This window comes from Sorghum bicolor, chromosome 10, assembly GCF_000003195.3.
Source record: "Sorghum bicolor cultivar BTx623 chromosome 10, Sorghum_bicolor_NCBIv3, whole genome shotgun sequence".
Lineage (NCBI taxonomy): Eukaryota > Viridiplantae > Streptophyta > Magnoliopsida > Poales > Poaceae > Sorghum > Sorghum bicolor.
The window spans coordinates 15,582,770-15,606,558 of NC_012879.2; the positions used below are offsets into that span (position 1 = coordinate 15,582,770).

General features: G+C 38.9%; 1 protein-coding gene and 1 long non-coding RNA gene across 33 annotated transcripts in view; one reads left to right on the forward strand and one right to left on the reverse strand.

The window, feature by feature from the left end:
• LOC8072832 (proteasome activator subunit 4) overlaps positions 1–2,083 on the forward strand; it is a 26,933-nt gene extending 24,850 nt beyond the window's left edge. Inside the window, exons 30-35 of one of the 2 annotated variants that reach the window (XM_021449043.1) lie at positions 113–291; positions 802–883; positions 1,060–1,181; positions 1,289–1,375; positions 1,544–1,697; positions 1,786–2,083. In XM_021449043.1, the coding sequence (XP_021304718.1) occupies positions 113–291; positions 802–883; positions 1,060–1,181; positions 1,289–1,375; positions 1,544–1,697; positions 1,786–1,827 (666 nt within the window). In that variant the 3' untranslated portion in view covers positions 1,828–2,083. The remainder of the gene's footprint in view (positions 1–112; positions 292–801; positions 884–1,059; positions 1,182–1,288; positions 1,376–1,543; positions 1,698–1,785) is intronic. The other variant, XM_002436880.2, reaches the window with a different exon arrangement.
• The window catches only part of LOC110430880, a 16,619-nt gene extending 1,663 nt beyond the window's left edge, over positions 1–14,956 (reverse strand). For 3 of the 31 annotated variants that reach the window (XR_002448302.1, XR_002448298.1, XR_002448285.1), the window contains exons 1-5: positions 14,663–14,956; positions 14,454–14,580; positions 7,784–14,230; positions 6,937–7,336; positions 5,047–6,849 (exon numbers count right to left, since the gene is read on the reverse strand). This is a non-coding gene — a long non-coding RNA (uncharacterized LOC110430880). Of the gene's footprint in view, positions 1–2,224; positions 2,768–3,805; positions 4,269–4,348; positions 4,518–5,046; positions 6,850–6,936; positions 7,337–7,674; positions 14,231–14,453; positions 14,581–14,662 lie in introns of those variants that run through there. The other 28 variants (XR_002448294.1, XR_002448295.1, XR_002448292.1 and 25 more) reach the window with 28 other exon arrangements.

A 23,789-nucleotide genomic window follows, 5' to 3' on the forward strand; every position in this document is an offset into this window, starting at 1 on the left:
AGTTGTCCCTTAGGGATGATAGTAATATATATAGAGGACTCTTCATGGGTCATATCTCATATGGGCCGACAATGAAAAATGTTGAAGGTGAGGAAATTTCTCGTCTTTGCAGGAAACATCAAATAAAGATTTATCATTGCTTGCTAAGTCAGCTTTCGAGTTGCTGAAATGGAGGATTCTACATCGGCCTTTTCTTGAAACTGCTATTAGGTCTATTCTTTCTTCAGTTAGTGACCCTAACTGGCGGACCAGATCTGCACTGTTATCGTATCTCAGGACCTTTACGTACAGGTTTGATAAGTCACTTCCTTTCCAATGTAACTATATTTGTGACAATGGTTTTGGTCGACAATTCATGTTTCTTTCCTTGATGCTTAGTATGAAAGGGTTGTAGCTTAATAGAATTGTGAATGCCAAGATTTTAGTCCTTGCTACAAAGCACACACTATTTTTCATTCATTTATTATATAGCAAGTGCCATGACTTGTGAGTTGTTACTGTTACTTGTAGTCCCAATAAGGCCAACATTTTTTTATACAACCTTTTACCATTACCTCCATAACAAAAAAAAAATAGTGCTGGAGTTTACAGACCATAAGACAATAGCAATAGAGCTACATGAAGAAAGTGATGAACTTCAGAGATGCAAGACCAATAGAAACATAGCTTGTACTTAACAGATTTGTAGTATTTCTATGAACTTAAGCAATATCACTTTAGTATTATCTGTCTGTTTTTTTTTTCAGCGGTTAGAGCTAATGGAAAATGAATCCACTATATTACCTTTGTCATTTGTCACAGGCACACATTCATACTTTCTGGCTCAGAGAAATCACAAATCTGGCAAACAATAGAAAATTTACTTGTGGACAACCAAGTTGAGGCAAGTATATGTTCATTTGACCCTATACAGTGACATTTGTTTTCCAATTCTGTGTCTTACTCAAAATGTGTAATATCAATGCACTATCATGAAAATGTGTACTACCAGTGTATGTTAGTGCTGTGCAGTGTAGGTTCCTTTTGTCAATGGTTTGAACTTTGGTCTTATACATTCAGGTTAGGGAGCATGCTGCTGGTGTTCTTGCAAGCTTAATGAAGGGTATAGATGAAGATCTATCAAAGGATTTCCGTGAACGGTCATATGCACAAGCTCAGCGTCTTTTTGTTGCACGGAGAAGGTAAACTTTCTCCTGATTCTGATGTTGTCATGGACTGATGTCACCTTTTCTCTTCTCGTTGATTTGTTTGTCAGACAGTCAGCTAATACCTCTGTTATTGGTTACAGAAATTTGAAGTCCTCTGTTGCTACCATCCATGGTGCAGTCCTTGCTTTGACAGCTTCAGTCCTTTCTGTTCCATACGACATGCCTAGGTACCCGTTGTATTTTTCTATGCACATGGTGGATGTAGATGCATCTCTTTGTACAAGCTTCTTGTATGCGTGGTTGATACTGTAGGCTTTTGCACTAGAGTCACCACATAATTTTGAGTTCAACTTCAATTCTCTTGACTGGGCATGTGGCTTTGTGGTCTGTTGCAGCTGGCTTCCTTCTCATGTCACGCTACTTGCTCGCTTCATCCGGGAGCCTTCTCCCATTAGATCAACCGTCACGAAAGCTGTTGCAGAGTTTAAGCGCACCCATGCTGACACATGGAGCATCCAGAAGGACGCATTTACTGAAGACGAACTGGAGGCAAGCTTGAAATCTTCTCCTTCACTCTCCCTTTACTACTTCTCTACAGCTTACGCCCTTTGTAATGGTTCCGCTCTTTGACATGCAGGTTCTTCGTGATACATCTTCCTCCTCATCGTACTTTGCTTAGATTAAAATTTCAAAGGTCATAGGATATTCTCTGGTGCCGGTGATGTGTATACGAAATTTGTTACTGTTGAATTGCCAGTGTTGCTCATATAGTATAACCTATACATAGTTGTTTTATTTCTTCAACAGATGCCTTGGTACAAGATGAAGCTACGCATATATACATTTGTGATGTGTCTACTGTGTACCATCTGGACATAGCCGAAGCGTTATGGCATATGGGTTCTTGCGTGGGCAAAAAAAATATTGTTAAAATCCGAATCTTTTGCCCAGTTCATAACGGCACGGCATGCCATGCACCTACTGGTTTCAGAAACGACGTGAGTAGAACTGTACGATCCCGCCTAGTTTAACTGCATAATGGATCTCTGGCAACTCCAATAGCAGAGTCAACGTGCTACCTTAGATCACCATAGCCTCATCATCGACAACGCATGTGGAGGAGGAACACCTGGCGCCCATCTGGAGCCTACCTCGCCTGGGGCAACACCAGGGTCGTTAGACCGCGGCAAGCCAGGACATGGGGTGGTGTTTACCACTGCCTCATCCCACCAACCTGTTGCAGGTGCAGGTGCAAATTCTAAGCACTTTCATCAATTGCCTAAGTGTATGAATGTAGACATCATAAACGTTTACACTGTATGGCTGTCAATCCTGCTCTACCAAATTGAGTTCCCCAGATTCGATGGATCTAACCCAAAGATGTGGATCACAAACTGTGAAACTTTCTTTGCTATCTATGATACTGAGCCTCATAAGTGGGTTCGTTTTGCCACTATGCATCTGTCTAGCTCTGCTGCCTTATGGTTTCAGACAATGCAAGCTCAAAATCCTAGCTATGTCATCGTCCTCTTTTGTTCAAGCCGTGTCCACCAAATTTGATAGAGATGAGCATAACCACCTTCTTAGACACTTCTTCCATATCCAGCAAATGTCCTCTTCTGTCACAGAATACTTAGAACAGTTTAGTGATATAGTTCACCAGTTACATGCTCATGATCCATCTTTTTCACCTACTGTAATTACCAATCGATTCATTGATTGTCTTAAAAAGGAAATTCGTGCTTCTGTCATGATGCACAGACCACCAACTTTGGATACTGCTAGCTCTTTGGCTCTTTTGCAGGAGGAGGCCACTCAAGACACAGTTATGGAAAGATCTAAATATAACAAGAAAGCTGGCTTTGAATCTAGGAAATCCTGGTCTACTTCTGTTACTAGCCCAACAAGATCTTTTGATGATAAGAAAGTCTCCTGAACACCCTAAACCCAAGACAGGAGAAGAGAAAGTGTCTGCACTTAAGTCTTATTGTAGAGCAAAAGGTTTATGCTTCAAGTGTGGTGAGAAATGGAGTCCTCAACATAAGTGCCCACCGACAGTATCTCTCAATGCTATGGAACAGTTGTGGCAGTGTGTCATTGACAGGGATGAAAACGGTACGGATATTTTTCGACCATATTCGAGACTGAATTCGTTTAGAGGGGTTCAAATCTGTCCGTATTCGAGTCTTAATATTCAACATCCGATTCCGTATCCGTATTCGAATACTTAAATCGTATATTTATAATGTCAACATCTAATCCTATTTTATCCGACATGGTTGACATTATCCGTATTCGAATCTGAATTCGACCAGAAATATGAAAACAAATATGATATCAGTGATATCCTATATCCGATCCGTTTTCATCCCTAGTCATTGATGGTGTTGAGTTGGACATAGAATACTGATGATTCTGATTCAGGTGATGAGTTAATGGCTATTTCTGTACAAGCATTGCATGGTAGAGAAGGTTCTAGGACAGTTAGGCTGAGGGGTCATCTCTAGGGCAAAGATGTCTTTATGTTGGTGGATTCTGGCAGCTCCCACAGCTTTATTAGTCAAGATATGACATCCTTAGTGCAGAACTGGCAACCTTTGTCTCAGTCTGTTCATGTTACAGTAGCTAATGGCGCAACATTGCTTTGAACACATTAGTTGCCACATCAATTATGGGGATGCCAAGGTTATTCCTTCAACACTACATTCAAAATCATTCAACTACAGGGCTATGACATTATCTTGGCTATGGACTGGTTGACTGCACATAGCCCAATGAAAATTCACTAGGGTTCTAGATGGATCAAATTCTTGCATCACCAAGAGAAAATCAAATTGCAAGGTATTCTACCTCAAGCTGCAATGGGACCTCCTATTTCACCTCTTCAGTTACAAGCTCTGAACAAGATAGACTCCATCCTGTTTGTAGTTCAACTCAATGCAGTAGTTGTTCCAGTTGACAACCACTCCTCATTACCAGCTGATTTACAAAACCTTCTACAGCAGTTTGAACATGTTTTTGCTCCACCTTCCGATATGCCTCCTTCCAGGATTGGTGACCACAAGATTCCATTACTTGAAGGGGCATAACCATTCTGTCTCAGGCCATATCGTTACAACCCTGCACAGAAAACTGAGATTGAAACTCAAATCAAGGAGATGCTGGCTAAAGGTTGGATACAACCCAGTACTAGTCCTTACTCTTCACTTGTCTTGTTGGTGCGCAAGAAAACTGGAGATTGGCGCCTCTGTGTTGATTTCAGACGTTTGAATGCTCTCACTACGAAGAACAAGTACCCTCTACCCATAATTGAAGAATTGTTGGAAGAACTGCAGGGTGCCAATTGGTTTACTACACTAGACCTGTGCTCTGGTTTTCATCAGATCAAAATGGCAGAGGGAGAGGAGTATAAGACTGCATTTAAAAGCCATAATGGCCATTATGAATATAATGTAATGCCTTATGGTGTCATAGGAGGGCCAGCCACATTTCAGACAGTTATGAATGTTATTTTGGAACCTTTACTTCATAAGTGTGTAGTAGTATTCATTGATGATATACTTATTTACAGCAAAACATGGCCTGAACATCTAGATTCTAGAGTATATCAAAGCTGTGCTGTCTATTCTACAAGACAACAAATTTCATGTCAAATTGTCCAAATGTGCCTTTGCTAAGTCACAAATATCTTATCTGGGACATATAGGGTGTGTTTGGTTTCCTGGCTTAGCTGAAGCCTGGCTAGAATTGGAGCTTGGCTAGGCTAGGCCTGTCCCCAACAAATCAACATATGTGTGTTTGGTTGAACTGCTATACTGGCCTGGTTTTCATAGGAGTTTGTTTGGTTGCTTGTTTTGCTATGCATAAAATCACCACATCTTCAGCCTGGTATGGTTACCTTCTTTGAAGCATTTTATCGAACACGTACGGGGTGGTGCTGCTCTGCCATTGCTGCTTCCTGTTGCACAATCAAGGAAGAAAGTAGCTTGAGAATGAAGATGCTTCAAGCAAGGAAGGAAGTAGCTTGAGGATGAAGATGCTTCGTGATGCATCTCAGGTGGCCGTCGGACGAGCAATACCCGTACATCGTGGTCATCTTGTCAAACGGTTCCGCCACCGTGCAGCAGCCCCGCCCTGCCCGTGGCTTCGGCGTGGCTTGGGCGGTGGCTTTACCCTGCCGCAGCTTGGTCGTCATCAAACTCCAACGAGCGTCCAGGCACTCGCTCCGGCAACCACGGCACCGGCGGCTGGCCTTGTCCCAACGGAGGCACCGGCGGTGGGCACGACCCCGGCCCTGACAACGGAGCACATACGTAGATGTGAGCTCCCTCCCTCCCTTCGGCGGATACAATCCCTGTGGTTGAGCTCTTGCGCCGGCGTCCATGGAGGGGGCGAGCTCGCGAGGGAGGGCCGCCGAAGATGGCACACTCACACAGCGAGAGCAAAGAGAGTGGACAAGAGCAGCTGTGGACAAGAGCAGCTCGCGAGGGAGAGCCGAAGATGGCACACTCACACAGCGAGGAGGTGACGGGAATGTCATCCTGAGCTGGCCGAAGCCTGGCTCCAGAAAAACGACTCCCACCCGCGTTCTTTCAAAGCCTGGCTAACAAGCCTGGTTTGGCCCCGTGGAGCCTGGCTAACAGATGTGTACAGACAACCAAACGTGTGTGTCTTGGCCCTATGAAGCTTGGCTGGGTTAGAGCCAGGCAACCAAACAGTCCCATAGTTAGTGCTCAGGGAGTGGCTACTGATCCAACCAAAGTTGAAATCATCCAGCAATGGCCTACTCCTACTAATCTGAAGGATCTAAGGAGTTTCTTGGGTATGGTTGGCTATTACAGACGCTTTGTCTCTCAATTTGGACTCATCTCCAAACCTTTAACCACACTCCTTAAGAAAGGAACCCTATTCATTTGGACATCTGAAACTGAAGCTTCGTTCCAAGCTCTCAAAAAGGCACTCAGTTCAGCTCCAGTTTTGGCACTACCAGATTTCACCAAACCATTTATTATAGAAACAGATGCCTCAGCAAAGGGCATTGGTGTTGTGCTTCAACAGCAGGGTCATCCTATTGCTTATGTCAGTAAAGCTTTAGGACCTAGAGCACAAGGTCTATCTACTTATGAAAAAGAATGTCTAGCCATTCTCAAGGCTGTTGACCATTGGTATTATTATTTACAGTCTGCATCTTTTGTTGTTCTTATTGATCAAAAAAGTCTCACAAATTTAGATGATCAAAGACTGTCTACACCATGGCAACACAAGGCATTAACCAAACTTTTGGGTTTAAACTACAAAATAGTATACAAGAAAGGAGCTGACAACAAAGTGGCAGATGCACTTTCGAGAACAACACCTACATCATCATATGATATCTCTGCCCTTTCTATGATAGTATAGTGCTCGTGCTTTGCTACGGTTTTATCTAAAGATATACTTAATAAAAACAACTATTTTCAACAAAATAACGATGTATTTTTCATAGTTTATAGTCTCAGACAATTGCATATGATAATTAATATAATCCAAAATACACTTATGAATAAGAGAAAAGGAACAATAAAGCCATGTCTCATATATTTATACTACAAATAAGTTCCTAATTGCTTAAGTAGATCTCGAAGCTCTTTAATGTTTGCACGTTCATTTTGATTACTCTGAGAATGTCCACCGAGCATTCCGTCCTCAGTGAACGTCCACTCTATGAATGACAGATAGTAAGTTAACTTATTAATTTGCTATGCACTCTACAAAATTTATATAGAGGATATATAGTTTATATGCTTACAGGGTGGACTGACAATTTTTCCCCGTCTCACTCTTTTAAATAACTATATACAAGGAAGCCTGACACTTTCCTGTAGAAGAGCAAGTGTTTATTTGTGGTAGCTAAATAACATTACTATTTGATGAGAAAGATCAAATTAGTTTTTGTACTTTAAAACAGAGTTTCTAACCTCTATCTAGCACTACAGTCAGATTCCAAAATGTAATCTGAAACATCTTTGGATAAATAGAGTTCAATCCAATAGCAAAAACATACGTCTATGAATTAGAAATCGTCCAATAACAATCCAAGAGGACAGGGTAAGCTTTCCATACCAAGCTCTTGAGCTTTTTGAACCTTTTCAATCATGTCTTGAGAATGAAGCTTTGTCCTTAATAAAAGCATCAAGCAAGAGGGCAATCTGCAGCAAAATAGGAAAAACAATTACCACATCAAAACTAAAACATTTTATTTACTGAGAAATTTCAAGAATGCCTGTGGATGCCATACCAAAGGCAAGGTATCACTATCATGTAATAATAAGTCATGATCACATCCATGTCGGTTTCTTAGTATCTATTTTGTTTTGATGAACTCTTTCTCAAAGAGATGGCCTAGGGACCAGGAGTATCTATTACTTTAACATATTGTCTTAGCTTTACTTAGATATCAAATATCTACATAGCATTAACGAAATCAATGAAGTCATATCTGTTGACTCACTGACGGCTAAGACAAAATTTATATATATACACTGACTTATGTTAATGAACGGCTACACTCTTCCTCTGATTCTGAATCTGACAGTGAAGAGCGCCTTGTCACTGCTGATGAAACTTGATGATGACAACCTTGCAGTGAAGACTACCTTAATTTGCTCAGCAGTAGAACAGCCTCCAATTGATTCAGGAAGAAAAGCTACCTCAAGTTCGACCTCTCCTCCACAACATCAGTTCCAAGAACTTGTCCACGAGCTCATGAATGCCCACAATCTGTTTGCATCCATGAAGTTTCTCTGAACCCTGAGATCCAGTGAAGTCGGGCAGGCAAAACTTGATCTCCAACCACAAGCAGAAAACAACATTATTCAGTTATACATACAAGCATATACATATGAAACTGCCAACAAAACCCGTGGATGAACCAAACCAGATAAAAGGTAAAATATGTCTAGTGCAAGGCCGATTTTTTTTCATTATTTTTGCACTTCATAATTGTAGAAAAGAAAATTCCAAGATGCCATTTAAAAAGTTATCCAATCACACACACTACCACAAACTTATACAGGCCTGAAGGAGCCAACTCTCATGTACACAAGCAATTGCACCTTTTACACAGAATTTGCTAACTAACATACCAAAGAAAAAAATATTATCTGCAGGTGTTTGAAAAAAATCAGATAGCTAGCACCAGTTTCTACCGAGGAATAATGCAATGGTACTGATTTTGAAAATAGAAACAAACATTACTTTACAGCTCGCACGGTGCTAATTCTATTTTTAGAGATGCATGCTATACAGTTTGCTTGATCAAGAAGTGACGATAGTACAAAGCAGAACTCTGATTTTCTATGTTCATTAGGATGCTGAAGCCTGAACCTAGGGAGTAGTCTTAAACTCTTAAGCCTCTATGCTCTATGATGACAACGTACCAATATTCTCATGCCCAGGCGCCCATAGAAAAGGAATGCAAATTTATAATGCCACTCCATTGCCAAATATAGCTCCTGATCTATTGAACGGAATCCAGGGTACAAGGGCTATGCTTGGTTAAAAGATTAAAGTATCAATGTATGACCAGTATGTGTGACTAAAGTTGTAGAATGTTTGAACAGAGACAATACAAGGACCTTTGTGATAACCACGTGCTTATGGCACTTGCTTATGATGATTATTTGTCCAGTTAAAAGTGCAAAGAAATTTCATTCCTAAAACTGATGTCAACTATTTTAATTTGTTCATCTAATGTAACTAAATAAAAGAACCAAAATGATACTATTGTGCCCTACCTATTCCATCCCAAACAGAGCATAAAGGAACACAGAACTGTTTGCAACCATAGTCACAAAAAAAACTGTTTGCAACCATCCAAAACACCAAGTTTATGTGTAGGTGAAAACAAAGTCCCATTCAGGCTTTCCGTTGATGCTACAACATTTTAGAAAAGATCAAAGATTAATAAGTAATAAAATAATTGGAGGAAATCCCTTACGGAATCTACTATCCAGTACTAACATTTTTCTTCCATATGAAAAAAGGCTTGTTTAGTTCCCAAAATATTTTGCAAAATTTTTCATGTAACACCCTAAATTTTGTTCTTTTTGAAATAGAGTTAAAATAATTTAATTATATATTTTTGTGCTCATAAAAATATAGGAAAAATAATATTTTTCATTAAATTAAAATTTATCATAAGGTTAAGCAACATTATTGTGCATACATACTGGTGCATAAGATTTTATGTAATGTTTGCTTGTTGCTCCTTTGTGTCTTGAGAGTGAGCAAAGTTTTTTTTAAAATTGCGTTTAGTAGAATGATCTTCTTTGTCTTTATCTTTATCTACAACCAAATTCCTTATTTCTCAGCTCAAGTTTTTATTAGGAGCTTTCTAAAATCTTTTCTTTGTCACCCAAATCACTTCTTTTAGTTTCTCATCCATCAAGCAATCCCTACAAACTTTTCGGGAATTTTTCTAGCTTCTGTTCTCACTTTTCTGTGAGCATAATCTAATTTTTAGATGCTCCAAGCAATCTTATCATGGGCTCCAAAATACTTCATTTGAGTTTCTCATGTTCTATAATGTCTCTGAGAATTTTCTCCAAATTTTCGGAGCTTTCGGAATATTTTTCACGGCTTAAATAATAATTCTAGACTTTTATAGAATTATTTTATCCATGAAAATTAATTAATTTCGAAAATAATAAATCTCTTATTCTTTTCCCACGCTGAAGGTCCATGTCTTTATTTATAAATGGGCTTATTTAGGCTGAAGGTGAAGGTGTAACATCAATTAGTATCATATCGCTAGTTGATGTGGAAGTGTTCTCTCTATATTTGTACCAGCTCTTTAGACAAATATACCAAAACTACCATAAGGGGAGTCCCTAGTTTGGAAATCGTAAATTAACATAACATCTTCAACGTCACAGTCGCACCGTGCTCATCCAGCACGTTAGGAACAAGACCACATGAAGCTCCCGCTGACACTTTCGTCTCCACGTACAGTGGCGGAGGGAAGGGGGGGCTGAGGGGGGCCTGGCACCCCCCAACCTTCCCATAACTCCCTTAATACATCCCATAAATTAGATGCTGAATTGTCTAATTAACTAGTTATTAATAATATTATCTATACTAAGATTTTTATTCTTATTTCATATTAATCTCTAATAGTTTTTTATACAAATAAAATCTAGATCTTTCTAATATTTTCTTCATATCTTTTATTTTTATTATTGTCTATCAAACATTAGTTTGTCCCGTACTACATACTCTAATTAGCTAGTTAATTAAAAATCAGTGTTTTTCTTGTTTAATCCTTCTGAATTGATCCCCAACAATAGAATCTATATTATTTAGCATTAGTCTTCCTATTATCTTTCTTATCTCCTAAGTTTTTATCATTATTTGTCTAAACTCTAAACGGTTATTTAGCTCGTGTACTCAACTTTTAAACACTAACAGTGGTATGGTGTTTCTGTTTAACCTTCTATTTTTGACCATTTTACCCGTTTAAGTGATCATCTTGGCTGAGGCTAAACGATATGCAACTGATTGTTTGTCATCCAATGTTAGGATCTAGTGCTAATTAATTTTGCCCCTGTTTAACTACTTGTTTTATTGTGGTTCTTTTCCTGGCCAAAGAAATAGATTGATTAGGTGAAGGTTAGAGGCCTGAGACTAATTAATTTATCTTTATTTTTTTAGTTTTTCTTCTTGTTTTTATCGTGACGCAAACGTTTATTTTGCTGCTATGTACACCTTTGTCATGTAATATTTTGATATACATAACTGTTCTTGGTTTGCACGGCCCCCCCTATGTTTAAATTCTAGCTCCGCCCCTGTCCAGGTAGAACCCGGCCACACGCCGCTGCCGTTCGTACTAGCTGAAACATGGTGAGCACTTACACGAACCTTCTCACCATTCATGTTCTATGTATGTTATACAATCCAATCTTCTGTTTCTAGCTGTTGTTTGTTTCATGGCGAACTTACTCTGTCTATCTGCTATGTCTAGAGACTACAAGGTTATGTCAACCAACCTATTCCACTACTTTTTGCAGCCGAGCAACTAGCTATCACACGCCGCCAATCTCTCTGCTCTGTATGTGACAGGAGGCCATCACCCAGCAAGCACAATTCCGTGATGCATGCTTACGTGCAAATCTGTAGCATCTCTCCACCATTGATATGTGAGTTTACTAGCTATCTACAGATCATACATTCTACCGCCGGGTTTGCCTCCTTACAATCTATGACTAGAGCAGATCGTTATTGAATCAATTTTCAGTCCACCTATTCATGGTATTTTTTAGCTATATATTTATCCAAGTGTTGGACGTGATTTTTTCTACTCGTACGTGACCTTTAATTCTCCTCTAGTTCATCATTCGGACTCACGTACATGTTGACGTAATCTACGTGTCATTATCAACGTTCATGATGCTACATGTTTTTCTATATCGTAGAATTACTAAATTGACTAATATGCATGCCACCAGTTTTACAATTAAAAGAAATCTAAGTAAGAATCAATTTTTCATAAATAAATATTAGTTTGACTAGTTTTAACAAATTTGTTTCTAATTATAACTTTGTTAGTTTCAACGCACTACATATGTTGGACCCTTATTATAAATTATATTATAAATGTTTATTTTTAAGTTGAATTTTGAAATTAACTAACTTTAATTAATCTGAAGTAATACTATTTACATAGTTTTACTTAATTAAAATAAATCAAGCTCGTAGTTGTTTCTTATAATATATAAAACTCTCGATAGCATGTATTAATTTATGCTTTCAAATAAAATATTAATATAATTAGTTGTTTATAAAAATATGTTTCTAAATTCTAAGTTGCTTAGTTTAAACACGTTGCATATGTGATAAACTCAAATAGTCGCATTCACATATACTTTTTCTTTTGCAAAGATAAAGTTTAACTTGATTAAATTATATGACATTATTTATAAATACAATATGAGTATTTAGCCTAGCTTTTGAATTAAGTTAATCTAGTCTAAATAACATTTTACATAGTTTTGCTCAATTAAAATAATAAATGAAGGCTTAAAGTTTTCTCTCTCTTATAAAGACAATCTTTCGGTCGTTGTTTTTTTTTTCACCGTAGCTCTGATTAGCATGTTTTTTACATCTATGTGCTCGTAACGATGCGTAGATTAGTTTTCAAACCTTTTTATTGATTGGTGTGCTATTTTAATTTATTTATATTGTTTGCTTTGTGTATGATTGCGTAGATGCTAGTGTGGTGCTTTATGATCATGTCCAGTTGGTAAGATATACGTGTGATTCAGAAGCAGATCTTTGAAGGTTTGGACTTGAAGAAGGATCTAAGTTTAAGGCAAGTATAGCATGGGATCATCCTTGCTTTCCTAACAACTATAATCACACATAATTCATATTGCATGTGTCTCCTTGTTAAGGATATCCTAGTATTGGTCTTATACCTTGTCACCTATGGTTTTGCATTGGGTAGCTTATGCTAGTGCTCTACTAAACTATGATCTTGTAATTTGATTAATAGAATATGCAATAAACGTTAAAAGATGACTTTTTAGCAACTTTGGTAAAGCGGGCTAGAGCATTGAGCTATTTTATGGTGCTCTAGTTTCTCTCCATAAGGTTTTATCTGTATATGATCATCTGGGACATATAATACAACTATGAGGCTACATGGCTCTAGCTTTAGCTCAGAATGAGGACCTTTTCTAGCTTGTTAGAGGTTACCCGTGTGGCGCAAATGGGGGATAGCAGACCATGGATTTCCTGCGCGGTAGAATCACACTGACTGACCAATGAAACCAAGCGGCCCTAACTTGTTAGACGAACCTTTGAAAGGCTTCATAGTGAACCCTGCCGACCTCCCTAGGAAGGGAGTTAAGAGACTCGCGACCTCGGGTGAAATGGTAAATCACGACTCACAGTGAAAGTGTACAACCTCTGCAGAGTGTAAAACTGATATATTAGCCGTGCTCACGGTCACGAGCAGCCTTGGAACCAATACATAATAAATGATCACTAATGACAATTTATTAATGTTATTGTTGTTAATGTATTGTTTATGCTATTCTTTATTCACTTTACTTGATCATGAGTTTACTTTGGGACTTGACAACTTGATGCTACTCCTATGCTAAAATTGTGACAACTAAAAGCTACATGTAGTTAAACTCGTGTCTAGCCTTTGAGTCTCATGAACCCCATGTTACACTTGTTAAGTACGAGATGTACTTATGCTTGTTTATTTTCTTTATTTGGATAAAAATCTCGGATGGATACCAAATTACTAGTTTGGAGAAGAGTTTAGGCTTATGCTCAACCAGTCAGTTCTTCCTGTGGATTTGGAGCTTTCGCCTGAAGAACGGAGTGTCTTTCCGCTGTTTGCTATCTAAGGTTATATCTTTTATGTTAAGTTTGTTATATATTAAGCATTGTCTATTGATATTACCCTTATTTGTAACTATATATGAGATTTGACTTTCTGTGCTCATATATGGTGTGTATGTGATTTTGTGCTTAAAACCGGGTGCTACATTTCACATCCCCATCATATCGAATCTTGCGGCACATGCATGAAGCACTAAATATAGATAAAAGAAATAACTAATTACACAGTTTACCTGTAATTTACGAAACGAATCTTTTGAGCCTAGTTAGTCCCTGATTGGATAATATTTTTCAAATACAAACGAAAATGCTACTATTCCTATTTTGCAAAAAATTTCGGAAGTAAACAAGGCCGCTAAATTGTTGCATAAAACACTTCATTGCAAAATATCATGTGAGTATCTTCTCTATTAGTTGGCACCTATCATGTGAGTACAAAAGGTCAATTGAGAAAAGAGATTATTAGCATAAACTGTTGGCATCTATCATGTGAGTACAAAATATAAAGCAAAACTGTCTAGCTCTAGTGCTCTATTGGGTACTGCTCTTACTCAGCAGCATTGTCCTTTTATTTTGCATTTTGAACACAAGGCTTACCTTCTATATTGGAAGAAACGTTTCTTCTCACTACCTCTTAGTTACAGCTAGAGGAGTCTTCTTCACCATTGGCTGAGGTGTTGATACCCAGTCTATGCAAAAAATGGATGCAACAGGCATCATATTAAGCTATTAACAAATCAAACATAGCCCAAATCAATAAGTCCTCCCAAAAAATCATCGGCACATAATATACCAGTCCAAGAAGCCCGCACACAGCTTCTAGAAAACATTTGCAGGTGAAGCCATCAGGGTAAAGAAATTCACGCCTGGTACCAGCAAATACAGCCAAAGAAAAAACGGAAATCAAAATACCTTGATATTGCAACAGCATTGTTGTGCAGGCAGTCGTGTCCATCTATTCCGCTGCCCAGCTTCTTCCTTGCTAGCCACCACTCGGCCACTGCCTTGGCCTGCAGGAGTGCCACCACCAAGCGAAATCCTGGATTGGAGATTGGGTCAAGTGATATGTCCCACATACTGAGTGGGAAAGAGAAGAGGTGAATATGGACGCATGGACGAACTTGAAGATGACATGCGGCTGCTGACGCGCAAGACAAGGATGGCTTTGCCGTTGCCCTGCTCCATGTGGTGGCTGTACGCCATTGCTGCCGTGATCCGTTGGTCGATGGCCTTGATGCCGCTGCCCCGGAAGGCGGCACCACGCCCTCCACCTGGGCTGAAACCGCTCCCACATATGGTTGGTGAGGATTCTCCCTGCTTCTCGTCCGCCACTCACCCAACGTGTGCGACTTCCAGCCACCTATCCCGCATCGCACGCATGGTTCCAGTCACAAATCTGACCACACAGCCGATGGATTTGGCCACGCAGGTAGTGGATTTGGCTAGAGGCCGGATATTTTTAATATATCCATTATCTAAAAAAAAGTAGTGGATTTGGCCACACAGGTAGAAGATATAGCCACGTTGTCTTCCCCGGCGGCCTCGCCTAGCCCTTCCATGAGAATCGCGTGAAGGAGGCACCCCTCCGTGAAGAGCGCCGCCCGCAACGCGTTGGCGGGCACGGACCACTTCCTTGAGGAGGTTGTGGAGGTGCGGCGGTTTCTCGAGGCTAGCGGCTGGAGAGGCACTGGATGGTGACCTGGCGCACCCTCGCACAGACGCCAGAGGGGGATGGGGCGAGCCGGCGAGGGACGGCCGGTGGCCTGGCGGCGTTGTGCGTACCGCTAGCCCCATGGCCGAGCGTCATCGCCTTGCGCCCGCCGCCACCTGCGCTCCAGCGTGGCAGCTATCCGACGGCCCGGCGTCCCAACCGTCTGGCGGCCTAGCGTGGCATCCCGGCGTCCTGGCATGGCGCAGCGCGGCGGCCCTCTAGCGGTGGCCCTCTGGCTCCCCTTGCAGTCATGCGTGAGACAGCCTCGGGAAGTCGTCATGCGTGAGACGGCTCGGGAAGTCTCATGGTCGTGCGTGAGACAGCGTTGGGGGAGGATAGTGGGATGAACGAGCTGAGTGATGAGTTTGATGAGCCTTTATGACTGTTGGATGTAATTGAGTTAGAGAAATGAGAAATTAGAATTAATCTTATCCCTTAATTTCAAAAGATAGAGCTTCCCGGATGTAATTTTCTGGATGTAACTAGTGTAGGGTATGATTGTAGTAGTAGTTTGTGGGGTGCATTTAGCTAGGTTCAGAACTTGTGGATTATATAGTAGTGCATATTATACCTTTGTGGTTACAGAAATCCAATCTTCCTACCACAAAGATCCTGCATCATTGCAACTCTTAGCAGAACTTGCAGTAACCTCTACTAAAGGCTGTTACACCCAACAAGATGGTTTGATCAGATACAAAAATAGAATTTGGGTGGGTGCTAAGAGAGTGATACAACACAAAATTCTTTCATCTCTACATTCCACTGCCATTGGTGGACATTCTGGATCTGAGGTTACTTATAAGAGGATCAAACATCTCTTTGCTTGGCCATTTTTGAAGCAGACAGTTAAAGACTTAGTGACACAGTGTCAAACATGTTAGCAAGCAAAAACTGACAGAGCAGCTTATCCAGGGCTTCTAGCACCCTTGCCAATACCAGAAGGAGCATGGCTCACAGTGACCCTTGATTTTATTGAAGGCCTTCCAAAATCATTTGGTAACAATTGTATATTGGTGGTTGTGGACAAATACTCCAAGTATGCACACTTCCTTCCTTTATCCCACCCTTTTATAGCATTTCAAGTTGCTCTTACCTACATGAACAATGTCTTCAAGTTACATGGTCTGCTAACAGCCATGGTGTCTGATAGGGACAAAGTCTTTACTAGCCACATTTGGAAAGAATTGTTCAAACTTTTTAATATTGACTTACAAATGGGTAGTGCTTATCACCCACAAACACACGGTCAAACAGAGACGGTTAACCAATACCTAGAAACTTATCTCCAATGCTTTGTTCATGCCTATCCAAGCAAGTGGTCTAGTTGGTTGTCTCTAGCTGAATACTGGTATAATACATCATATCACTCTAAACTTGGTCACGGTCCTTTTATGGTTTTATATGGTCATAAACCATGACATTTTGACATAGATATCTCTCGGTCATGTCAAAATGAAGAACTGAGTGATTGGCTTCAAGACCGTGAATTGATGCAGAATCTGGTGAGACAACATCTAACAAGGGCTCAGAACAAAATGAAATCCCAGGCTAACAAACATCGTTCACATCAGGCATTCCTTGTTGGTGATTCAGTATATCTGAAAGCTCAACCGTATGTGCAGACATCTTTAGCTCCACGATCTTCAAACAAGCTTTCTTTCAGATATTTTGGTCCTTTTGAGATTGTGGACAAAATTGTTGTGGTGGCTGAAAAATATTACCCCTAATTTGCCATGCAAAGTTTACTTTATGACAGTAATTTTATTTTCTGCATGGTAAAATTTTCTCACCTTGGGCCCACATTTACCATTGGATTTACTTGATTCTCTTTGCATTGCCACCATCCAATGTTGCATTAATCAGATTTTTTTGAAACGAGAGGATGACAATTCAGCTTGAGAATGCAACAAAGTAGAATACTATAAGCACCTTGAGTGGGACCCACAAGTGGGGCGGGCCAGCCCCACATCCTAGGCCGGCCGGCCTGCCTCCTACTCCCCTATAAATTTCCATCTCCCGCTGCCTTCTCCTCTCACACCGCAACTCTCCTACCTTCTTTTCCTAGTGAGCTTCAATTCCGAGCTGCTGCTAGCCCAAAATCTTTAGAAGAAAAGAGAGTTTTAAAGAGAGAAGAAAAGAGTTGTTGAAATCTTAAAAGTCCCGAGGAGACTAGGCCTAAAGACTAGAGAGAAGTACTATAAAATCTGTTTTAGAAACCCTCTAGCAAGCTAACCCTCAGACGACTAACCCGACAGCTAACCCCTGACCGCCTATTCTAACCCATATTTGCAGTACCTCTTTGTGTTTTTTCTAGTCCTTGTGTGACAGGATGTCGTTCTTCAGTTTCAGGCGTATGACCAGAAGCTGTTCTAGGAGGGCTAGTTCCGACATGGATACAGATACTCCTGCTTCATCATCAAGAGCTTCACCAGCCCATCCTACCATTGAGGACACCATCAACGAGCTCATGGTGGAGAAGGATGTCCGGCTGCGTGGCCAAACGGAGAAGGACAAGCCCCAGAATATCAAGGACAGGGAATACAAGTTGACGACAGTTTTCCATCCTCAACTCCTACGAGATACAGGTATGGACATCGAGTTCAATGAAATTTTTGCTGCAATAGGTTGGAAAAATTTTGTCCCAATTAATGACCCAGGCGTTAAGCTACTCACAATGGAATTTTTGTGCACTTTGCAATTTCTTGAGGCTGGGGCTGGAGTAAGTTTTCACTTGTTTAATAGGCAATTTACATGCACTTGGAGGAGACTTAGTGATTTACTAGGGTTTGATTCAGACTGCGTTCTTGACTTAAATGTTGCTCTTCCCGATTTTTGAAAAGAGCAGTTTTGGAAGGAAATTGCTGATAAGGACACCTGTTTTAGACCCAAGAATAATGAACTCCAATTACCTACCCTCTGTTTTATTCACAGATTTATATCCTCAACTCTTTTTTCGCGGCCAGAAACTCAAACTATTAGGGAAGATGAGTTGAAAATACTCTATGCAATCATGAATAAGCAAAAGGTCTCTCCTATTATGGCTATGATGTATCAGTGGTTAGAGGTCTTTGGGCCCGTTAAAGGGTACATTGAGTGTACATCCTTGGTCTTCCGCATAGATGCTAGATTAGGGTTAACCATTGTTTTAAATAGCGAGCTAAGGCTAAGGTGCTTAGCGTTTTATCAACCGTTATTACCGGAGCTATATTAGACTATAGCGACAAAATTGTGCATGAACGCAAATAGCGGCACTCTACCTCAAAAGCTAAATTGGGCTATAGTGACAACTATAGGGAGCTATTTAAAACCATGGGGTTAACAAATAACTATGTTATTTCTTATATCTCTGATCCTCGCCCTACAATAAACTTTGATTTCTTTAGGCAGGCTCAGATTCTAAAGAAACCAACAATATTATTTATATGAGATATCACGGTATAATTACTGAGATCCTACTTCCTAACTGGGAGCTCAAAATCTATACCGCTAGAAACTATCTTGTTGGTTTGCAGCCCTTACCCCTAAGCAGGAGGAGTACATCTGCCCGACATGTGAATGCACCGTCCATGGACTACTATGGACAAGATCCAGCACCAGAAGGGCCGGCATACACTATATACACTGGTCAACTGGGTGCATCAAGACAATATCACCAATGGACACCCGTACCATCACACCACTCTGGAGGATCTTCTCAAGATTTTAAGGAGAGGCACAAAAGATCAAGATCACGAGATTCTCAGCCCGGACGATCTGTGGATCGTCCAGGACCATTGCACAGACATCAAGACCCACCAAGACACTCTGTCTCAGGTATAGAGGGACAATTGGCTCATCTGAATCTTCTGATGGATACTATCTCCGAAGAGCAAGCCAACATTAGCCAAGCACTTGCTGAACATCAGCAGTGGAATGGCCAATTTATTGAAACTTTGAACAACATACAACAGAACCAACAACATACAACAGAACCAGACTACAGATGGATAGAACTAGGAAGCCTTCTACGCCATTCCTCAGTTCTATCCATAGAGGTCGCCTCCTCAGTAACACTCTTGGGAAAGAGTTCTCAAGGTTTCTTCATCAACAACTTGTTCAACACCAGCAACAACAAGCTTGGGGGAGGAGCCCCCAAGTTCTTTCTTCTCCCTAACTTGAGATAGGGGATCTCAAGTTCTTGTTGCATCATCTTCCGGGAGGTAACCTGAGAGCCAGGTATACCGTAAAACCCTCGTAGTTATATTATTATTATTATAGTTTATTTAATATCCATTTAGATAAATAATAATAATAATAATAATAATAATAATAATAATAATAATAATAATAATAATAATAATAATAATAATAATATTATTATTATTATTATTATTATTAACCAAATAAAAAGATTGTGTTCTCTTTGTTATTAGAAAAGATCAAAACCTAAAAAGAAACTTGAAAGTGGAACCCATGATGAATAGTTGCTCCGCTTAAATTCCTTTTAAAGTGCCTAGTATTCAGTCTTGAATTCTCCTAAGTTTTGGATCTAACTGTTCTAATTTAAGAATTTACTCTAATCTAAAACTTGTGAGCAATTACTTGATCTAAGTCCAAGTAATTGGTGGATATGATATAGAAAGTCTGAGCTACTATCATCTTATTCCAAGAGATACTTGAAATCTGGAGATTTATATTTTAAAAACTTAAAACTATCACATGATGAGTTCTTGTACGATGAAAGCTTTAATTCCTGCCATAGCCATATATACATATTTGTTAGAACTAGGTTAATGCCCGTACATTGTTACGGGTTTTAAAATCCACATACTCTTTGTTTCTTCATTGTTTTTTTTGTCTATATTCTTACTTTTTCATTTCTTTTCAATTTTCGTTTTTTGATTTTATTTTATTTCCTGTCCTTTCCTTATTCTTTTCTTGTTTTAATTTTACCTTTTATTTTCTTTTTCTTTTGGTTTTAGTTTTATTGTTCTTCTTTGCTTCTATTTGTTTTTCTTTTTTCTTTTCAGGTTTTCTATGTTTCTTCATTCTTATTTTATATTTTAATTCCTTTTAATCTTCTTTTTATCCTTATTTAAATTATTCATTTATTTTATTTGCTCTATGCATTTTTTATCATTTGTTAATCATGTTTGTTTTTATATTTTTCTTCTTAGTAATTTTATTTTTTATTTTTATTTTCTATATATATGCGATGTTTATGTAGTATATATTTAGTGTTCTATGTTATGTTATGGCATGTTTACGTAGTATACATGTGATGTTCTATGATGTTTCTTATGGTGTTCACTTAGTATACATATAATCTATAATAGATGTGATGTTCTATAATATATTTAATGATGTTCTATGATGTATTTAGTGATGTTAATGTTCTATAAATATATTTACGATATTTGAAAAGTAACCCTTTGACATTATTAGAAATTTTTCTCCATTTTGTGTTTTTATTTTTTTTATGCTTTTTACTCTAGATTTTATTATTATTATTATCTATGTCACGTATTTATGTATTTTTATGTATATTGTAATATCAGTTTCATAAACCTAAAACCAAAATACTATTCTTCTAAATCGATAACATTTTCTTACAAAGACAGAATATTGTCTGTTGAACCTAGAATATTGTCTCTACTTAATAAAAGAAAATATTTTATCTTTATAAGATAAATATTCATTAATAAAATTTTATCTAAATATATCTATGTGTGATCTTGTTTTGAAGGATTTGTTATAAGAAATTTAATGGTGCAATCAAAATTTAATTTATATCTTTGGTTTATGAGTTATGACTTTTTTTAATTCGCTAAAACAATTTTGCATGCATAGGTGAGTGGGGCCTCAGTTGATGGGATAGCGTGTCATCATGCAGTAAAAAAGACCACCAAAAGGATGAGAGTTGTGGACGGGTGCTCTCTATAATTTTTAGTTGTAGAGATAAATATTCATTAATAAAATTTTATCTAAATATATCCGTGTGTGATCTTGTTTTAAAGGATTTGTTACAAGAAATTTAATGGTGCAATCAAAATTTAATTTATATATTCGGTTTAAGAGTTCTGGCTTTTTTTAATTCGCTAAAACAATTTTGTATGCATGGGCGAGTGGGGCTTGGGTTGATGGGATAGCCTATCATGACACAGTAAAAGGGGAGTCGTGGCTTCACCATGGATATGGTAGATAGGTCCTCTCCATAATTTTTAGTTGTAGAGATGGAAAAAGTAGCTCATAAGCTACTTGTTTTGCGTTGAGTTTAGTCAACCCGTGTTAGACCCTTGTTGAGAGGCTCGTCATGCTCCCAAGATCAAGAAGATTACACTTTACACCCCTTGCTACTTCTATCCTAAAAGTACACACCACCATATTCACCTATTTAGATCCACTCAAAAATGTTCTTCTCCAACACTAGGAGTGAACACCAAAAATATTTGCCCATAGGTTTTTCCTTGATTGCTAGCCAAACACCAAAAATAGTGCTCTAATTTATTGTTTATCCTCTCGAAGAGTTTTTCATTAGAAATTGGGCTATTATGTTCTTGTTTAAAAAATGAGAAAAAAAGAGGAGAAATAAAGAAAGAATAAGAAAGCCCCAGTTTCTCAAAAATTTCAAATCGAGAGAGGTACTTTTGTAAATGAGCACTGTAGAATTACTCTTTCACCCTTCCTCTCCGCAAATATTCTCTACCATAAATATTTATTTGAAACCACACATGCATATCTTGATCTAAGGGTATGGTCTCCCCTCCGATGATCCCGGTTTGACTAGGCAAATGCAAGGTAAGTATGTTGTATCCTTGAATTACCTTCAGCTCCACATAAGCCTTAGTTATAGGGAGAGAAGAGGGAAGGTACAATGATCATCACCTTAGGAAGAAATCCACAAATAAGAGACTTGAAAGAATCATACAAAGGAATCTCTGAGCTTTATTTCAAAAACTTTGCAAAACTCTAGAAAGAAGGTTGATCAAAGAATTCTAAATAGTGCTTGACTATATTGTTCTATCTTTCAATTACTCGAGACCCAAGTAGCAGCAACAAGCTCTATAGTTGAAGTAAACATGGGTAAGTTTGAAGATTGGACAGTTTATTCATTGTTTGGTAGAGTAATTCCTTTTTGAATATTTGTGTACCTTTAAGGTGTGAAAGCATTGTAGCAACTCCTGGTACATCACAGTAATTTGCTAAGGGACTAGCAAAAGGCAAGCTTGGGGAGCTTGTTGACAGTTCTTAACGTCAACATTAGACTGTCCATTAATGCACAACATAATGGCAAAAGAGTTATTAATGCATATTTATAGGGATTATTGTAATAAGTTCCACGAGTTGTGTTGCTCTCATCTATTTTGCAGATTATTGAAACTCCATCATATAAAAGTACCATAAATGATGAAACAAAGCACACCTTTGTAAAGAGCTCATTGAGATGATCAAAACAAAAATATCACTTGCTATATTTGGAGTCCAAACAAGAGTGTCCCTGATGGATACGACCAAGAATTCTCTAGAATACTGTGCAAGAATCATCAAACAAGAGTTTTATGGACTAACATGACAATTTCCACAGCTTTGGTGATTTGTGAGTTTTCAGGGATAAAAATAGAATAATCCAAGAAAGAGTAGGAGCACTAGACCAAATCACATCAGAATTCTATAAGAATTGACGGGGAGGTTCTAGAGGACACTAGAAGACATAGAAATAAAACAAGAGCTTGGTGGCAGACAGGTGGGGCCAGCTGGCCCCACCAGCTAGGCCAGCCGGCCTGCCCCTAGGTCTCCTGATGCCATGCTTCTTCAGGACTCTTCCACTGCCTCCAAGGATGCATCTTCACCAAGCTATATAAGGAAGGGTAGACCCCCTTGAGGCTTGAATCAATCATCAATGATCAGTGGATCTCTCATTCAGAAGGCCAAAGAGAAAAGCAAGGGTTTCCAATTAGAAGATTAGATCTCCACTTCAAGTTTAGGGTTAGATCTAGTTAGATACAAGTAGAGTTGAACGTGGCTTAGGATTCCAGATCGACGTCAGGAGATTTGGTAATATTTATCATTATATCTTGTAACTATGAATTTGTGCTACTTCAATATCATTATGTTCTTGTTTATTTTGTTCTTAGCTTATTCTAGTTTTATGTTTGATATAGTCTTGATTGATAATAAGTTTAGACATATGTTCGTAGATGTTGACATCTTTTTTTGGACACCTATCTTTGGACACGTATTTGGGAGTTAATGACATGTAGATCGGCAGGCGAATAAAGTGGTGACTAGTTGATAGAGGAGTTACCAATGAGGGTTGATACCGATGATGAAACAACAAAATGTGGCCAAGTCCAGGAGCAGTGATGGATCTGTGCCGATGATTGATGTTGATAGTTGCCGATGGCTACGAGAGGTGATTTGCCGATGGACACAAAAGGAGGCGTAGGAATTGTCGATCAGATGGTGATGGTGTGCCGATCAGTTGTGGTAGATAGATTAATGTTTTCCATAGTTGTTAGAGTTTGCTTTGCATATGGATTCTGTTCAATTTGGAATTC